General features: G+C 36.7%; 1 protein-coding gene and 1 long non-coding RNA gene across 2 annotated transcripts; one reads left to right on the forward strand and one right to left on the reverse strand.

Moving 5' to 3' along the window:
- Nucleotides 1-992: 992 nt before the first annotated feature.
- On the reverse strand, nucleotides 993-15,163 carry LOC111849804 (uncharacterized). Its single transcript, XR_002839641.2, has 3 exons — nucleotides 15,023-15,163; nucleotides 3,857-3,972; nucleotides 993-1,928 (listed from the first exon to the last, which is right to left on the reverse strand). It is a non-coding gene; the product is annotated as an uncharacterized lncRNA (long non-coding RNA).
- tmem174 (transmembrane protein 174) lies at nucleotides 6,188-8,640 on the forward strand. The gene is made up of 2 exons (XM_023823008.2): nucleotides 6,188-6,926; nucleotides 7,360-8,640. The coding sequence occupies exons 1-2, from the start codon at nucleotides 6,277-6,279 to the stop codon at nucleotides 7,481-7,483; spliced, it is 774 nt and encodes a 257-aa protein (XP_023678776.1). The 5' UTR covers nucleotides 6,188-6,276; the 3' UTR covers nucleotides 7,484-8,640.
- Nucleotides 15,164-17,233: the final 2,070 nt, after the last annotated feature.

Below are 17,233 nucleotides of genomic sequence, written 5' to 3' on the forward strand. Positions count from 1 at the left end.
GTGACACATTACTACTGACAAGTAAGCATGCATGACTGAAATTTGAAGATGCTAAACAGTTGGCATCTATTTCATTTAGAAAATGTACACATTTTTTGTGCTTATAATACACTTATGGTAGAATTGCAAAAGTTCACTTTGCAGATGTGTGCTAGAAAGAATATTCAGAGGTGACACCTGAACTATAACTATAAATAAATGTATTATTCACGAAAAAGGACATTGCTACAGGAAGGTCAGTGGTATTCACTGTGGGACATCTCTGTATATCACACTGGAATTGCAATTGTGATGATTTCCCCTCCATTTCAACATAAAAGAAACAGAACAATGGAAAAATGTTACTCAGAGTAATTTTGTCTTCTGAACACAGATGTACAAGATTATGAACCTCTGCTATCTATCAATTTACGATAACAGCAAACCGATAAATTGAGCTGTGTGCAAAGTGTTGTGATTTTCTCCATGTTCAGCTCCAACCCCAACCTCTGTACATGTTCCACTGCTATGCACATCATTTGAAGGTGGTGCGTGTTTTATGCTTCACAGATTTGTACAAATAATTTAAGACCTGGATCCTTTCTGGTAGAGTGGTGTCCAAGAAGTAACAATAGTCTTAACCAAGACAATAAAGACCCAGCTAGCCATCCTTTAAAGTCCACAACAGTGAAGTAGATGTCCTATTATTCCTGCTGCACTCTTGGAACAGAAAACATTAAATGCTCTCAGGTGAATGATTGGTCTTGATGAGAAAATAATGGGAGTGCCTTGTACTTTTTTGACAAAGCACGGCAACTTGCGTGGGTACCTGTGGATTATGGTCTCAGTTATCCACCTGGATGGTGGAGGTCAGTGGAAGAATTGCAGCCAATACTTGTCAGTGAGGGAGCGAGATGGGAATGGAATGATAAATAATGTAATATGTTAATATGGTGTGGATGAGCAATACTGACATTATATTTTACATGTCACTAGTTGTCACAAGAGACGATCATTTAAAAAATTAATAATTGTAAAAGAACATTATGTTTTTGCTGGAAGCCCTTATTGTTAGGGAACAAATTAGATTTGGTGATACAAAACATGTAATTTAAACAAGTCCACAAAAGCCCCATACACATATGAGAATGCAATCAGTAAAGCAACCTTTTATAAGTTACCCTACCTTTACACAAACATATATTTTCCTAATATGTTCTTGCTCTGCAGTAATGTTTTGGAAGTATTAACTTCAGACATGCATTTTTGAAATTAAATGAATACACCAATCAGCCAGAACATTAAAATCACCTGCCTAATATTGTGTAGGTCCTGCTTGTGCTACCAAAACAGGTCTGATCCATCGAAACATGGACTCCACAAGACCTCTGAAGGTGTCCGGTGGTATCTGGCACCAAGATGTTAGCAGCAGATCCTTTAAGTCGTTTAAGTTGCATGGTGGGGTCTCCATGGTTTTAATCTGTTTGCCCATCACATCCCCACAGATCGGATTGTGATCTGAGAATTTCAAGGTCAAGTCAACTCCTTGAACTGTTTTTCATGTTCATCAAAATAAAATTTATTCATTGCATTGAAGAAGGAGGAGGAATAAACTCATCTTCCTCCTCCTTCCTGCTTCTTCTTCCTTCTTTTTCCTTCTTCCTCATTCTCCTTCCTCCTACCCCACCTTCTTCCACCTTTCTCCTTCTTCTTCTTCCTCCTTCGTCCTACTCCTCCTTCTTCTTCCTCCTCCTTCGTCCTACTCCTCCTCCTTCTTCTTCCTCCTTCTTCGTCCTACTCCTCCTCCTTCTTCTTCCTCCTTCTTTTTCCTCTTTCTTCTCCTTCCTCCTACTCCTCCTCCCTCTTCCTCCTTCTCCTTAGTCTTCCTCCTTCTTCTTCCTACTCCACCTTCATCATCCTCCTTTTTTTAAAATGGATAGCCTGAAACACTTTGACAGGCAAAATATCATAGTTTTACACCAACACAGATACCATTCAAACATCATTTTCATTGACTGCATAAAAATTTTGAAGTATTGTGATTGACATTTCTCCAGAATGTTCTGTCTTCTGTATGGTTCTACAGACTTCCCTGTGGTATGGCTATTGTTGTTATTAGTCTTGGAACAGTTGGTGAATTGACAAGTACGTGAAATTCTGCTTTATAGCGAATGGAAATTGACAATAAAATTATATTTATATTATATTACACCAAACACCTTGGATATGTAGTAAATATCTTAATACTAACTATCAGTAAAAGTCATATTCCAGTGTCTAAAAGATGTGTTTTATTTTTCAATCTTTGTGCTGGAGACTGGGATATTGTACAATAAAGTGCTTTCAGGCAGTTTTTCTGGTTAATAAATGAACAGGACTGCTTTTGGACATCTTACGAAGAAGAACCATACCAGATCAGCAAATAAATAAATATATACTTTGTTGCGTTAACTAGTGACGGCATGTGACATTCTGTTTATCATTAGAAAGGCTGAAAGCAGCCGTGTCCCAGAACCATACTCACAGTTCCCCCAGACAGCTATACCTAATAGGCTTTGGCCTTTGTTCTTAGTGCTCAAAGTGAAATACTTGTACTGGGAGCCCCCAGAACATTCTATCAGCATTCAATGCACTTTCGGCGTGTTATCATTTACACTCAGGGCCACAACAAAAATTACGAGGTAATGCTTCTCTCTCTCCTGCACTACACACCGACGCTTGAATTGTTATTCTAATAAGAAGGATTCCATTTAAATCAATAAAAAATGCTCCCGGCTTTCTCCTTTCATCTTAGAAGGCTGGTGACAACACGAGAAGGACCAATAAAAAACACATGTTGCACTCGCAAGTAATTTTAATATCACTTGACATTTTAAAGGAAAGGGAAAATATCGGGGCTGGAATAGTCCTCTGTAAGAGGAAATCTGTCTTGATCTGCTGTATACTTTTGCACAGGGAATGAACTGCTGTAGCTGCATGATGCCAGTTATTCCAGGATTTATGGAAGTGGAGCATGGGGCTGGAAAAACACCTCTTTTTATGCTGATGCTGTTTTTTCAACCCTCATTTTTCCTTTCCTCACTCTTATATTGCCTTTTTATATCACTGCAACACGTTCTGAAATGTGTTGGGCTGCTGTCTTGAGTGTGTTTGGATTGGAAAGCCGGAGGCCTGCTCTCCTGCTGAGGATGAGTTAGCCAGAACATTCTTCAAAAGTCCCGTCCATTCAAGGGACCAGATAGAGGAGCTCTCTGATGTGGGCCATTATCGCAGTGATCATTTAGCAGATTGTCAATGCAAACGACGGCAGATGCACTTGGAAACATGGTATGCAGCAGATTCCTGAAAACTAATTGCTAATGTTATAAATATTAAAAACTGCCATCATTTCCTCACAGAGTACTGGTATTGTACTTCATTTCATGTACAAAGGCTCTCAAATGAACTCCAGTTGTATTTATTGTGATACATTTACATATTAAAATGATCTATAAAACATTTAAAGTCTATATTTTGAAGACAATCTCTCATATATCAAGCCGAATTGTGCCAAATGTACTTTTTTACTTTTTACTTAACTTATAGCACTGTGGCAAATACACCTTGAAAGATGTGGCGGCAAATGTACAGCAATATAATTCTCACCTGCGTTCATTTACATAATTCAAAAGATTATTAAAAGTGAAAATTAACAGGCCATAAATTATTGACAGAACCATGTTACTTTGTACCCATCTCAGTAAATCCACTACTTACATAATTTTATAATGAGTTACTTCTGCAACAGTTAAAAAAAAAAATAACCCTGATGTATTATTAACAGCCTAAATGTCAGCCACTCTGTTGTGGTGTGAATGATACTGTGCAGAGTCCTCACCTGTGCACTGTCCTCCGAAGGGGTTACTTCTGCTGGAGCTTTTCCTTCAACCCAGTTAACCTGGCAATAATTCCCAGTGGGCTCCTCCCCTCAGCAGCTTCACCTTCTCCTCCATCCTTAAAATAAGGTAAACAGCAGAGCATCAATGACTCAAAAGAAGATGTTCTCACTACCGAAAGTAACTGTTTACTGAAATGATCATGTATCCTACAACATTCACGATGTTTTCTCAAGTGTTCGATAAATATTTAATATCTTTGTTTATTGATAATTTGTTACAACACACCGTTGGCTGTAAGTTTTAAACCGATATTACTAGCAAAATTCTTTTAATTTTAAAGTATATCACAGCTATGAGCCACATTAACAAAGTGTGAAAGACTGGGTGTGCAAAGACTCACTCCACTGATCTCAAGCAATTGTTTGCACTAGGGCTGTCAAAATTAATGGGTTAACGCGGATTAATCCATCATCATGATTAATCTGATTAAAATTTTTAACGCAATTAATCCATCTGCAGCGCAGAATGACTCAAAATCCCTGAAATGTCTCTGTCAACCCATTTCGGGCAGTTTTGGTGCATTCCATTTGCCCTGGGAACTCTCGGAGCAGCACAGAGGATCCCCAGTTCAGAATCTGAGATGGCTGCGCCTCTTATCAACAGAAGGGAACGTTGTAGTTTTATACTGTTTAAGCACTACTTCTCATTTGTGGCTCATTAAATCGGTCGCACACGCTATACCGTCCAACTTATCTGTGGACGTGTTGCTACGGAGTTTTATACGTGAAGCACCGCGCGTAATGTGTTATCAAGCAATATTGCTAACAATGGCAATTAACCGGGGTAGAATTGGATTTCATGATTAGTCGGATTATTTGTCGGATTTACGGTAGTTCGGGCTAATTGTAAGTGAACGAAGATAAAGACCATTTAAACTGAGGTATCTTAAATACGACAAGTTGTCGGGCTAAGCAAAAAATCTTGCTTTTTGATATGGGTCCATGGTATTGCGCTTCTGTGGCAGATGGAATGCATCCGACTCGTGTTCAAGATGTTCAATAAACATCTTAAGTGTATTTATATTCCTTTTTTTCTTGAGTCTGTTTGCTCATGCAAGATGAATTGTGATTAATATAGATTAAAAATGAATGATATTTAATCATGATTAATCTAAATTAATCCACAGCAACCCTGTGATTAATCTGATTAAAAATTTTATTCGTTTGAGAGCACTAGTTTGCACATATAAACAATTTAGTTTCCTACAGAGAGCTACAAGAAGCAGCCTCTCACTGTAGCATGAAAGGACAGTTATTTCTGTTGTCGCATTACTGTAAAGACCTACAGATCTGCCTGTTTTTCCTCCCTGAAAAGCAGCATTGTAGGAACAGGGTAGCTTGTGCCTGGTTTGTGCCACTATAAACGAGGTGGTCATCAGGAGGTGGTCATCTGCTGGTTCTATAATCCTGGCACTTGGTAACATTTGTGCAAGGAGAACATAAGAAATCTACAAACGAGAGGAGGCCATTCGGCCCATCAAGCTCGTTTGATGAGAACTTAACTAATAGCTCAGAGTTGTTAAAATCTTATCTAGCTCTGATTTAAAGGAACCCAGGGTTTTAACTTGCACTACTTGAACAGGAAGACTATTCCATACAATACACGTTGTGTAAAGCCTGAGATCAATGCTTCTATTGACTTGTTTTGACTAGCTGTTAAGTTAGCCATAAGAAACATTCCAGTCCCGAATTGTTACTGTTTTATTTCGGCCTGTGTATGCAAAGCATATATATTTGTATGTTTGATGCATAGAATTGAGATGTAAATGTCAATAGTCTGCATTTTTGCATTTAAAAATTAATTTTGAGAAAATATTTAATAAATATGTTATTACAATTATTAAAGCTTACATAATGATGTTACAATACTAGATTGTTATGACAAATTACACAAAATATGGTGTTATGTCCTGACACACAGGCTAAATATGCTATAGCAGTTTAACAAAATTTTAAACATTATGAAGTTTATATTATTACTGAATTTAAGATTAATTTCCATACACAATAAATTTCACCACTTCCACTGCTATTACTTACAATGCAAATATCATTTCCATAGCAATAGGTATTACATTATAAAAGTTAAAGTAACTGCATTTTAAAAGTGTGCTATACATTTCATTACATTGAGGTTATACCATAGACTTGAATGTTGACTGGTTACGTAATTTCTGTGTACCTTGAAGAAGAAAAATGAATATTCACAAAGCCACGGTCATGGTTAATCAATACTTTTCAACTGTAAAGTGCTTAATTATAAGCTACCTTCTTTTACTAATTCCTGGAATGGAACGTCTGTGCTTCAGAGTGTGCAGCTCAACCTTAAGATACACTAGACGGGCATTCAAAGGAATCTGATGGGTGAGGCTCCTCAGTGCACCTTCAGCACTGCCAACAGCTCTAACAGGAACAATATCAATGAGGATTTTTCGGTGAACGTTTTTTCCGTGAACTCTTATCCGCCAAGCAGAGCCGACTTCAAAGGGTGTGATGCGGACAAAGTCAGAGCGACGCTACTGTGTTCTGGAGTTTTCCTGGTATTGGTTGGAACAACGTTTACAATAATGGGATGGATAAATTACGACGGAAGTAAGATTTTCGAATGGACACAGTTGCTCGGACCCGCTCTTCTATGTATCGGAGTAACCTTTATATTAATTGGTCTTTGCAAAATTAAGAATTTCCATTGCAAGTTTTGGAAAGTTAATGAAGAACAAGCGGTAGCTGATCAGATACCCCCCACACAGTCTTTTGTTTTTACCGGAATCAACCAACCCATTATGTTTCATGGTACAACAGTGGTCCAATATATTCCACCACCATGCGGCATTGTGACCAATGACCGTATCACGACGAACAATAATCAGTCCAGTGGGTTTGAGTTACACAGAGTCCCAACAACGTCACAGCCACCGCAATACTACACCATATACCCCTTGGATAATCCTATCTTTTCTGAAGATGATCCCTGCACACAAAGTCTTCGTGTGGACGACAGTGATATCAGGTACATGGAACATTACAGTGACCAGAATTGGAATATACTTTCGTTCTGCATTCATACTAACCCTGTGCAAAAACCTAGCTGAAATGAAGGGTTGAGATTTGTGTTTCTATAATAATTAGAGTTTTCAGAAACAAGTACAGTAAACCTTCAGTAAAGCAATACGCCTGCTGCTAATTTGATTGCCTAGCTTATTGATCATTTCAATTGGAAATTAAAATACACTAGTTGATATGTTTATTAGTTAATGATGTACTTGTTGAGAATGCAGTTTATGGTGGCTAATTTCAAAAAGTTTACATGTTTTCTGAAGTTCACAGAAGGGATTTTGGCCTGCTTTTGGTCATTAATGCCATCAGTAACCAGGCTTGGTATCCATTTTTACTGGGAAGACAGCACGCAGCTGCCTGATAATGCTAAACTGAATCCACAACAGGGACTGCGGCCCTGATGAACGGCCAGACTGGAAGATGACTGCTGATGAGATGCCAAATTGTTCTGCACCACCAGCATACGAAGACATCTTTCACACCGGAAGATACAGTTTTAGCCGTTCTTAAATTTGAAAATACCACAGAATTATATGCAAGGTAGCTATCAAGTTTAATTATTATCATAGAGAAGTAAAATATTTACATTGGTAATAATATAGAGGAGAGCTTTGTGTACATTTAACAGGTGCAGAAGAGTCAAAATTTAAATAACCTTGTTTAAGATGTTATATATACATCAAATTAATATGTATATCATTTGTTAGTAATAACCTGAGGGGCCAATATAACGCTGTCCGTGGTGCTGGAGAGGTGTCTGCTTCCTCATACGCCACTAAACATCAACGTCATTCATGACTATTAACAGTGATTCCTGATTCGTTTATAAGAAGAGTGGTTTTATTTGAAGAAAGGATAGAGTTGACTTCTTCAACTACCTCTGTTAGTGTAGAATGGGAGACATCCTTTGTCTGACCCAGGCTGACAATGTTCACTGTGAATTTATTGTTATGGAGGACTGAATTATAAAGTCATATAATACTGACCAAATGCAATATAAAAGGATGGAGAATAAAAATGTCATATGTCTGCTACAGTCTTAATATACAGACATAATGTGTAATATGTTAATAGATATGTAAACTTGATTTATAGTACAGTAGCCATTTAAGGGAAATTTGAATATTTTATTGACTTGACAAATATTGCCTTTTCATAACATATACAACCTCACAAGTAGGCTACGAGTGTCAGTAGGGTAAATAAAATGTGCAAAATGAAAATCGTTACATTTTTTGACCATGGTCTGTTGAATTAGATGTATTATATACACTGTATATTAATTTATTTCTCTACCTAATTGTTTAGCTGATTTGAAATTACTTAAAGTGTAGCTTAAGCACTCTTTCTGCATTTAATACATTGTTCAAACGCAGACTTACATGTCCAGGTTCGTGTTGAAAGCCATGAAAAGGGAAGTACAACACAACACAACACAGAGGGTAATACATGTCACACCTGGCTACCAAAGCAACTTCAAACTCACTGAAAGTTACAGGTCGTTGTAGCGTCCATGGGTCTCAGGAGAATTCAAATTCTTTTTCATATATTTCGGAGAAAAATAAGTCACACGTTTTAAAGTTTCTACATTTAAAGTAAGAGATATCTGTAACTCATGGGTCCTAACTGTTCAACAAGATTGTTTTAAATAAAAGATGAATGACTCATTCGGACTGTTTCTACTCCATGCTCCTGAGATTCTTCAGCTCCTGTGTTTTTGTTCTCTTTTGTCTTTTAGGTAATTTGTCTTTCATGGCCGCTTGACTACAGACCCCATTCTGTAAATCATCATGTTACAGGCCAGAGCCTCCACACCGCGGGGGCCAACTGTTTTCTTGAACGTATTGCTTTCTTTGTTTAGTTTTTCTTGATTGATGCATGTTTTTTTCCCCCCTAATACCCTTATTCCTGTATTAGATGGTCTTCACGTTTATTGCCTACCAAGATTGGTAACCATTTTATTTAGATGGAAATCCCAACATAATTGCATGCAATTGGACTAAGCACCAAACCTGACATTGCATAAGGGTAAGGGGATATATCTGGCAGGTAAGATATTTGTCTTTTTTACCTGTTGGACATATTTGTAAAATATGTTTTTTATATAGGACGCTGGAAAAATGCTCGGCCTGTCCTCGAATTCCTGCATTGTGTATCAATAACATAAGCCATTAGTTCCCAGTAGCTTAACTGCATTAGCAAAAATGCAGATTGAGGTTTACTCCTACATACGCTGACGTAGTTCAGGGCCCAGAAGATGCCATCACATTCAGAGTTTTAAAATCTGAAGAGATTTTTTGATATATTTATTTTTTTTAAGTTGGAATTGTAACAATGATTAGCCTACTTACCTCAAGAACTTTTGGTTATAGTGAGGGAAGAAAAAACAAAGACCTGCCTCTTTTCCACAAAATTCCAAATGTTCCCAAAATATTCAACCAAAATGGCCGAATCTATGTTAAGTGATGGAAGTGATAATAATTTATAATTGAAAAAGTAATATGTATGAGTTTATGTCAGCTGTCTGTATTTTGCAGAAATTAATGCAATTTTAATGCAGATATGAAATGCTATCTTTTCTTAATCTCAGGGTGTTACTGGCAGATAAACCTAGTTATTTTCACCAAGAAATGTAGGTTTATATATTTTTAAAACAATTTTTTAAAACATTTCAGCCATATTATGTTAACTGCATCTTAATTCACATATCAGTGGAATATTTATATATATATCGCGTTTCAGCTGTAATTGAATGAATGTAAACTTTTGTATGCAAGGTGTAGCATATAGGCCTGAATTTGTATTTGATATTTGACATTAAACTCAGTTGTTTGTGTATAAAGGTGAAAACAAATGATCAAAAAGTGACATGACAAAAGTGATTTAAAATTTATATCTCCTACATGGATACCTTTGAAAGTCATTCTTGGAAAAAATAGATTGTATTAGTATTACAGGTGTGTAAGAGTCAGTTTATTACCTACTGCATAGAAGGTTAACTTGCAACCTCAATGTTCCATCAATACCCCAGATGTAGTACCCTTGAGGACGGTATTCAAGCTGTATTATAAAATATCCAGCTTTGTACATATGTAAAAGTCAGCAAAAATGATTATGCATAGCTGTATACATTACGACAATTCAGGTAGCAACTGACGATGCTAAAGTGGCCTACTACACTATAGAAACGGTCCATTTTTTCAGAATTTCAGAAGGTAACGCAATAATCACGGCAATTAATACTGGTGGCATAGGTAACTATTAAATTCGGATTATACACCATGAGTTTCTTTTACTATTTTTCAAGCAATCTTACTGTTTAATTTCTCGATATATATCGTTAAAAACTACATTCTAGAACTGAAAAGTGTGCATCTTTAACCAAGTCGTTACGATGAAAACGAACCTATCACATGTATAGCCTAGTTCTAGTAATAACGCCTATAGTTTTACAGAAGCATTCTAACCATTAAACACAACTGATAAAAGCGCCAAACCTTTCCCTCAAGAATTTCTTTAAAGTAATGTAATGAATCTAAAATCAGAATTTAAATATGTTACAAAAAAAGTGTCTTATTATTTTCCCCGTAGGATGTTGAGAGGACTCGACGACGATCTAGAGAAGACCACATGGGGGCAGAAAGAGTGTGTAGGAATCAGGAACGGGAGCAGCTTTAGCTGAGTAACTACTAAAAATTAAGACAGGGTACATTTAAATATTTGTTGGATTTAACACATATTTAGTGACATATCACCTTCCGTATCTTTCTATCAATTTAAAAGATGTAAATAAATTCTAACGCACGAGTAGTGTTCGTGGATTGAAATGAATGCATTTTTAAACTAACATAGAGAAGTTACACTTGATGTAGCCTACAAACAAACGTGTGACTAAATATACGTAAATACATTCTCTTATATTCCAAAAAAACTGTATTATGTGTAAAATATTAAAAGTAACAAATAATTTCCCGAAAAGACCTTTTGAACAGATATATAGGCGTATATATAGGCTCATGCTAAAGCCGTTTTCAATTATTAACAAGTGAACGTGAAAACTTTACGAATTTAGAATTTGGTCAAAGAACACTTAATGCAAATTTTGTTAGAGTGTTAGTCAAAGCTCAGAACACACTTGTTAGTTGGAATGATCCAGGACAGAATCCGGGAGAATCTATAAACATCTGCAGCAAACAACAGCCTGGTACCTCTGCAGAAAATAAAATATACCCTCCTTTGGGGTAAAATACTTTTCAACTAGGCCTATCTAAAAAAAAGTTGCAATTTAATTTCATTGTGTGATATAAGAATATGTAATTAATGTATGTTTAAATAAAATACGGTGTCATTAGAGACAGGCTTTGACAAATTAATAAATATCATGATAAATAATTAATTCGGTGGCATAGGACTAAATAAGACTCCGGTGTAACTCACGGTAAATGCACGGAAAATCGACGCAAACATTCTTCTGTCACCTGTCGCACAAACAGCAAAACATGAATAGGCCTACTCATCAATGAGTAAAAACGACACAACATTATTATTATTATTATTATTATTATTATTCATTTATGATTAGTTAACTGCATTTGTTTAGGAAAAATAGGCCTACCGTAATTTAAAAAGGTCGATTAAAAAATTCAGTTTTTTTTACATGTATGCTATTATTAAGAAGCTGAATTGACAAGTGTAAATTCCTTTTTAGAAAACAATTTTAACACTGTTCCATAACCTTGGTCTTTGCCTTTATATTTAAACCACAGCACAATGTGATATTCATTAATTTTATTACACAATAAAATGCGGGTGGCCGACAAAGCTCATTATTTTAACATTTGTAGTGCTTGCGTCCCTTTTTGAAAGCATTACGGAATACGTGAAACATTTAAATAACCTTTAAATTTTTCGTTGGTGCAAATATATTCCTAACGTGTATGCCACAGTAATCAAAAGAACACTCAAACTGACTACAAGCGTTCAATCAGCGTATGTGAACTATCGATTAAATACTTTCCAGAAACCCACAAACTAAAGAACATTCAACAACAGTTCAAATCAAAGATCGATAGTAAGATATGAAAAAATGGTCGTTGGAACTGACATATAAATTGCAGTTTTCTTAAACAAATATGGTTCCTGAGCTTTTTCTTGCAAAATTATTTCTATGTTAGTAAAAAAGCAACTGGTGTTATATATTTCATTATGCTGTAGCTCGAAATTCTTGTCTTGTATAGTGTAATAAAAGCACACTGGTAGATTGTGATCTACAGAGTGATAGGTGCACATATTTCAAATGGAAAAATGTATTCATATAAAAGAGAATTATAGGCCTACAGTCTGCATATATTTGAGATTAATGAAACATTTGCACATGTGTGTGTCTATATATATATATACACACATACATATATACTTACACACACACACTTATTACATGAGGCACGAACTAGCCTTCCTACCATTTTCTGTAATTATCTTTCTTTAATTTATCAAAATGGAAAGTGGTCGTGGCAGCTGACTTTTATATTTTTGTCCATGAGTCAGACACGTCTATTTTTAGAGCATCTGCTGAAAGTTGGTGTTTTCAGATAAGTTCCTGACACAATATCAAAGATCACCGCCGCAGAGGTTGAGATCCGTGCCAAAGCCCCCCCCCCCCACCCCAAACTGTATAGGAAAAAAGTGTAAGGGGAGGGCAGGAGGGGGGTCAAAATGGATCCCATATTTGGAGGAAAACACACAGGAGGCACATGCAATCTTTGTTGTTTATGAATAACATGTGAAAACCGTCAAACCTAAATTATCTTTTGCTTGTTCCAGCTCTGTCGTCTGCGACTAAGGCTTTTGCCAAGAGTATCGCCGCCCAGTGAGAGATGGGCTGGTGGCGCAGTATTGGAAAGAGCTTCATCATAAACTCCCAGACGATCAGATCAATATGGCCTTGCTTCCCTGGACCCTTGGGCAGGAAATGATTCACAGATCTGCTTAGCATTAGCACTCATTTGCATGCTGCCTTTCAGTTGGAACAGAACCACAAAAGGATTTATACACAGAGCCGGGAAGCGGATGATGGGGGCACGCTTACTGTTTTCTTTAGATATAGCCACGCTTTGCAGAACGGCCATATTCCAAACTGTGAACTTGCTCGATGATTATGTGCCAGGCTGGTTCTCTTTAGAGGAATAAATAAAATGATGTCAAACAGTTTACGTATGTTTGTTCTTCACAGTGGATTTATCTATCATACTGTAGCATTAAACGAGTAGAGGGGAGGAAAGAGTTCCTGTTGATGCCATTCCTTTGTTTGGAATAGAACCTCAAAACAACTGCAGAGCTACAGGGCATGGAGATTTTGTCAATAACACATGCTGAGGTGTAGGGTGAATAATTATTTAGGTCAAGCTTTCATTAAAATCAATTAAAATACCAAATGTTTATTTGATGTTAAGTGTCACATCCTTTAAAAAGTAACCCACCTAAAAATGAAGCAGTTATCTCTGCCCTGGTAACACTTTACTTAACGGGGCAAAAATAATATAGTATTATGCTATTACTTATGTATTAATTAATCTCAAACTGTTACATATTGATCTCACGTTAACTCATCAGTAATGAATCATTACGCATGTTTTTATCTCAAGCAATTACTATATCTGTTAATTCTGTAAGCCTTTGTGAACTATTGAAGGAACTACTGAAGGAACAAGTCATGAATGACACGTTAAATACCGATCTCATGTTTGTTCATCATTAATGAATCATGATGACTCTTCCATCCCAAGCAGTTACTATATTTGTTACTATATCTGTTAATTCTGTAAACCTTTATGAACTACCGAAGGAACTACTGAAGGAATAAGTAATGAATATCACAAGTATCACATATGACCTGTCAAGTAAAATATTACCCTCTCCTTTTAGACCAACCTGAATTAGCACAAACAATGCTGGCTTTTTGTAAGTATTATCTGTGGTGTTTGTTGAAGGCATTGGCATAAGTATGTTAAATACATAAAAGTTGTTAAAAGGAATATTAACAATTGCCATAAACATACACTGTTAAATGGGCTATAAACCAAGTCAAGTTTGGTGAATAAATAACTAAATACCTTTGTAACTACCTCTGGACAGAAGTTATGAGTCATGGAAGTAGAGGCTAGACTCTCCCAATTCTTGATTGTTAACCAAATCCCTTTCCAGGTTAATTATCATAACTACATTCACCTGACACTTTTGTCCAAAGCAACTTGCAGTAGAGTAAAGAGTCACATGGAATTTATTTCCAAAAGACAAATCTAACTCTCTAAGTTGTTAGTCACGCGTAATGTAGGTCTAATAAATGAAAATTCAGAATCTCAAGTTGTATAGTCTGCATGGAAAATAAATGAACCATACAAGACAATCGTAAGCTGGAACAAATGCACTCGAAAAAGAACTAGGTTTCCAAATTCTACAAAGAAGCACAGGGTTTTAAACATCCAAACAGGTGACTAGACACAGGTTATCCTGAGGTAGGGGGTGGGACATTGTAAGTGGGCGAGGCCGGATTATGCGAGGGTGTGACAAACAGACATGAACGAGACGGGGACAGTGCCGTATTGTGGAAATGTACAGGGCTAACGTCCGACAAACTACTCGTATGACAAGGAAAAGGCGGTGCCATCGGTGCCCGGATGTAGCCCCTTGGTGTGACTTACAGAAATAGCTGTATTGTATGGATATCTTAATAAAAGAACAAGTGCAGTCGTGTAAAATTGAAAAATGTAAAATTCTCGAATTATTCCGAAAACAGCTACATTTAAACGGATATATCAACAATGTATCCTAAATTAAAGACTATTTTCTGATTAATCAGTAATTAGGCTAATATGTGGTTTAAATACCGATGATATTGGCCTATTAGTAGGCCTAATTCTTAATATTCTTCCGGGGGCAGATAGTTTTTTAAGTAAGTAGGCTATTCAAGAGATCCTTCCAAGTATGAAATTACATGTAGATCACGAAATATTGTTCATATAGTCTAACAATCACCTACCCTATACTTACCTTAAAAATGACAATTTACTTTCGAAACGTAGGTATATTAATTTTCATCATCCGAAATTACATCCTTCGGGCCTGACAAATAGATTTACAGCGCAAATGGATAAGAAGCGGCAAACCGCCTTACTCGATCATTCTTTTTAATTTAAGTTCCGGTTCATATCCACGAAAACCCCGTTGGGGATTATTTTTTTTGCTCTTGCTAAGCGCTTGATCAGAAGTTTGTGGTTAACGCAATGCCTGATAAATCCATTTGGGCTGTGTGTCATGTTCTTATCCCAGTTGGAATCATTAGTGCATTCGCTGATGAAACATATTCAAAAGTTTCATTTTGGGGAATTTTATTTTCTGGTTAAAATGGACAACAGGTGTTTCTGCCATTCTTCTCAAGAGAAAAAAAACGAATGTTTTAGTTATAAACTCACATCTATTTTTACGTAAGCAAACGACTTCCTAATGGTCACTTGAGAAGATCAGTGACATTTAGGAATTAATTACGTGTCTTGAAAAGGAATTACTGGAAAACATACAGTAGAAGTAAGTTTAGGGGCGGCGTGGCACGTGTTTTAAGACGTATGATTGACTGAAAGTCTCTTAGGGGATTTTTGAGGCTGAGTCCGGTTATTCAACTTTATTAAATGAAACTTTTTTGTTCCGTTAAAGACGAACGGAAACGTGTACATGAACTCAGTACTCTGCTTATAAATCACAAATGATTTCTTTTGGTGAAGTACCTTATAAGTGTAGGTAAACAGGTTTATTCAGATACTAATCATGAATTTGGGAATATGGTTCCCTATAAATTTTCCCATCATAGTTCCTTCATTCTTTCTCTATAATGGTTTTAAACATTTCTGCAAAAATTCACCTCTTGTCTGAATGGACTTTGTGACAGCGATCTTCTCACATAATTCACAAACTTGTGAAGTAACTTAACAAATACTGTAAATGTGTGTGTGGAAAGAACCCATATGTTCTAGTCACCATCAGTGGAAAACATTTAGAAATTACTCATGCTGTGACTCCCTTACCGTGGAATTTGAATCTGATATTACGTAAAATAAACCAAAATAATCGTTTAAACTCGTCAGTCTGCCAATTGATTCAAGAAGGGGGAATGGAACAAAATCACATGCCATGTAGCACTTCCAAAGATTACAATTCAAAATTAATATAAACATCCGCAGCCGGAAAATATCTTAGCTTCAAAAAATTCAAGTTTTGAATCATAATTTCATTATTATATTTTAATTTGTAACACAACATTAACTTTACTCTCTGTAAACACTGTATCCAAGGAGAACAGTTAAATGAGTCTTGTTGAACAACACCACATTGGAATTAAATCTCATATTAGTCTTTAGGCATTTTTGTTAGGGAAACTTCTATGTTGCCAGCTGAAAGTTTTTTTAGGATTGTGGTTATTTATTGTTAAATTAATATCAGTAGCATGGTTGAATTAGAAAGCTGTCGTAAGTTGAATGCAGGCAGAAAAACAGAAGTTATTTTTCACTGTGAACCCTGACATGTGGTCCTAGTTTGGCTTAGAACTCCGAATCTTATGCACAACCTTTGCCCTCTTTTGGGCCTAACATGATTTCGGTTCAGCCATGTTCTGAGTTCCGTTTGAACCCGAGACCCTGAGGTGAAAGGTCACTGCTACAGCACCGCAAATTAATCCAATGCGTCAAATTTGGCATGTTGAGTCTCAGTTTCTCGTGAAATGTTCTCTTTCCAACGAATGCTACTTCTGTCTGCATGTTTTCCCATGTTAGCATATTAATGCTACGTTTCCTTCACTTTTCTGCCAAAGCCCCAGTGCTTCCACTGACACCGGTGTCTCCCTAAACCCTACCCCCCCCCCCCCCCCCCCCCAACCCCCATGCTGCAGCAGAGCCCCCTCTCTCTTCGTATTGTGTTTAAAGACGTTTCAGTTCAGCTGTCACAAATTATGTTTGCCTGCCCAGCTGTCAAAACAGGGGGTGTCTCTTTCATTCCACCTCACATACTACCAAAGGGATGGGGGCTTTAATGCTTATGTTTGGACACAAGCAATTATCTCTAATTATTGTTTTTCTTTTCAGTTTCCCTGTCCTGATGGAGGTCCAACAGACGAACATGCAATAATCCGGCCCAGTCGGCTGATCTCAGTAGGTTTTGCTGGGGTAACCTAGCAAGAGTCTGCATGGCTTTCATCTCAATGTGAGTTTAGGT

The sequence above is a fragment of the Paramormyrops kingsleyae genome, chromosome 7 (assembly GCF_048594095.1).
Source record: "Paramormyrops kingsleyae isolate MSU_618 chromosome 7, PKINGS_0.4, whole genome shotgun sequence".
In the NCBI taxonomy this organism is placed as follows: Eukaryota; Metazoa; Chordata; class Actinopteri; order Osteoglossiformes; family Mormyridae; genus Paramormyrops; species Paramormyrops kingsleyae.

Excerpts from the sequence above, each read along its gene's own strand:
- tmem174 (XM_023823008.2), top strand. The coding sequence starts at position 6,277 with ATGGGTGAGGCTCCTCAGTGCACCTTCAGCACTGCCAACAGCTCTAAC. Across the intron at positions 6,927-7,359 it reads GTGGACGACAGTGATATCAG|GGACTGCGGCCCTGATGAAC; the intron begins GTACATGGAACA and ends AATCCACAACAG.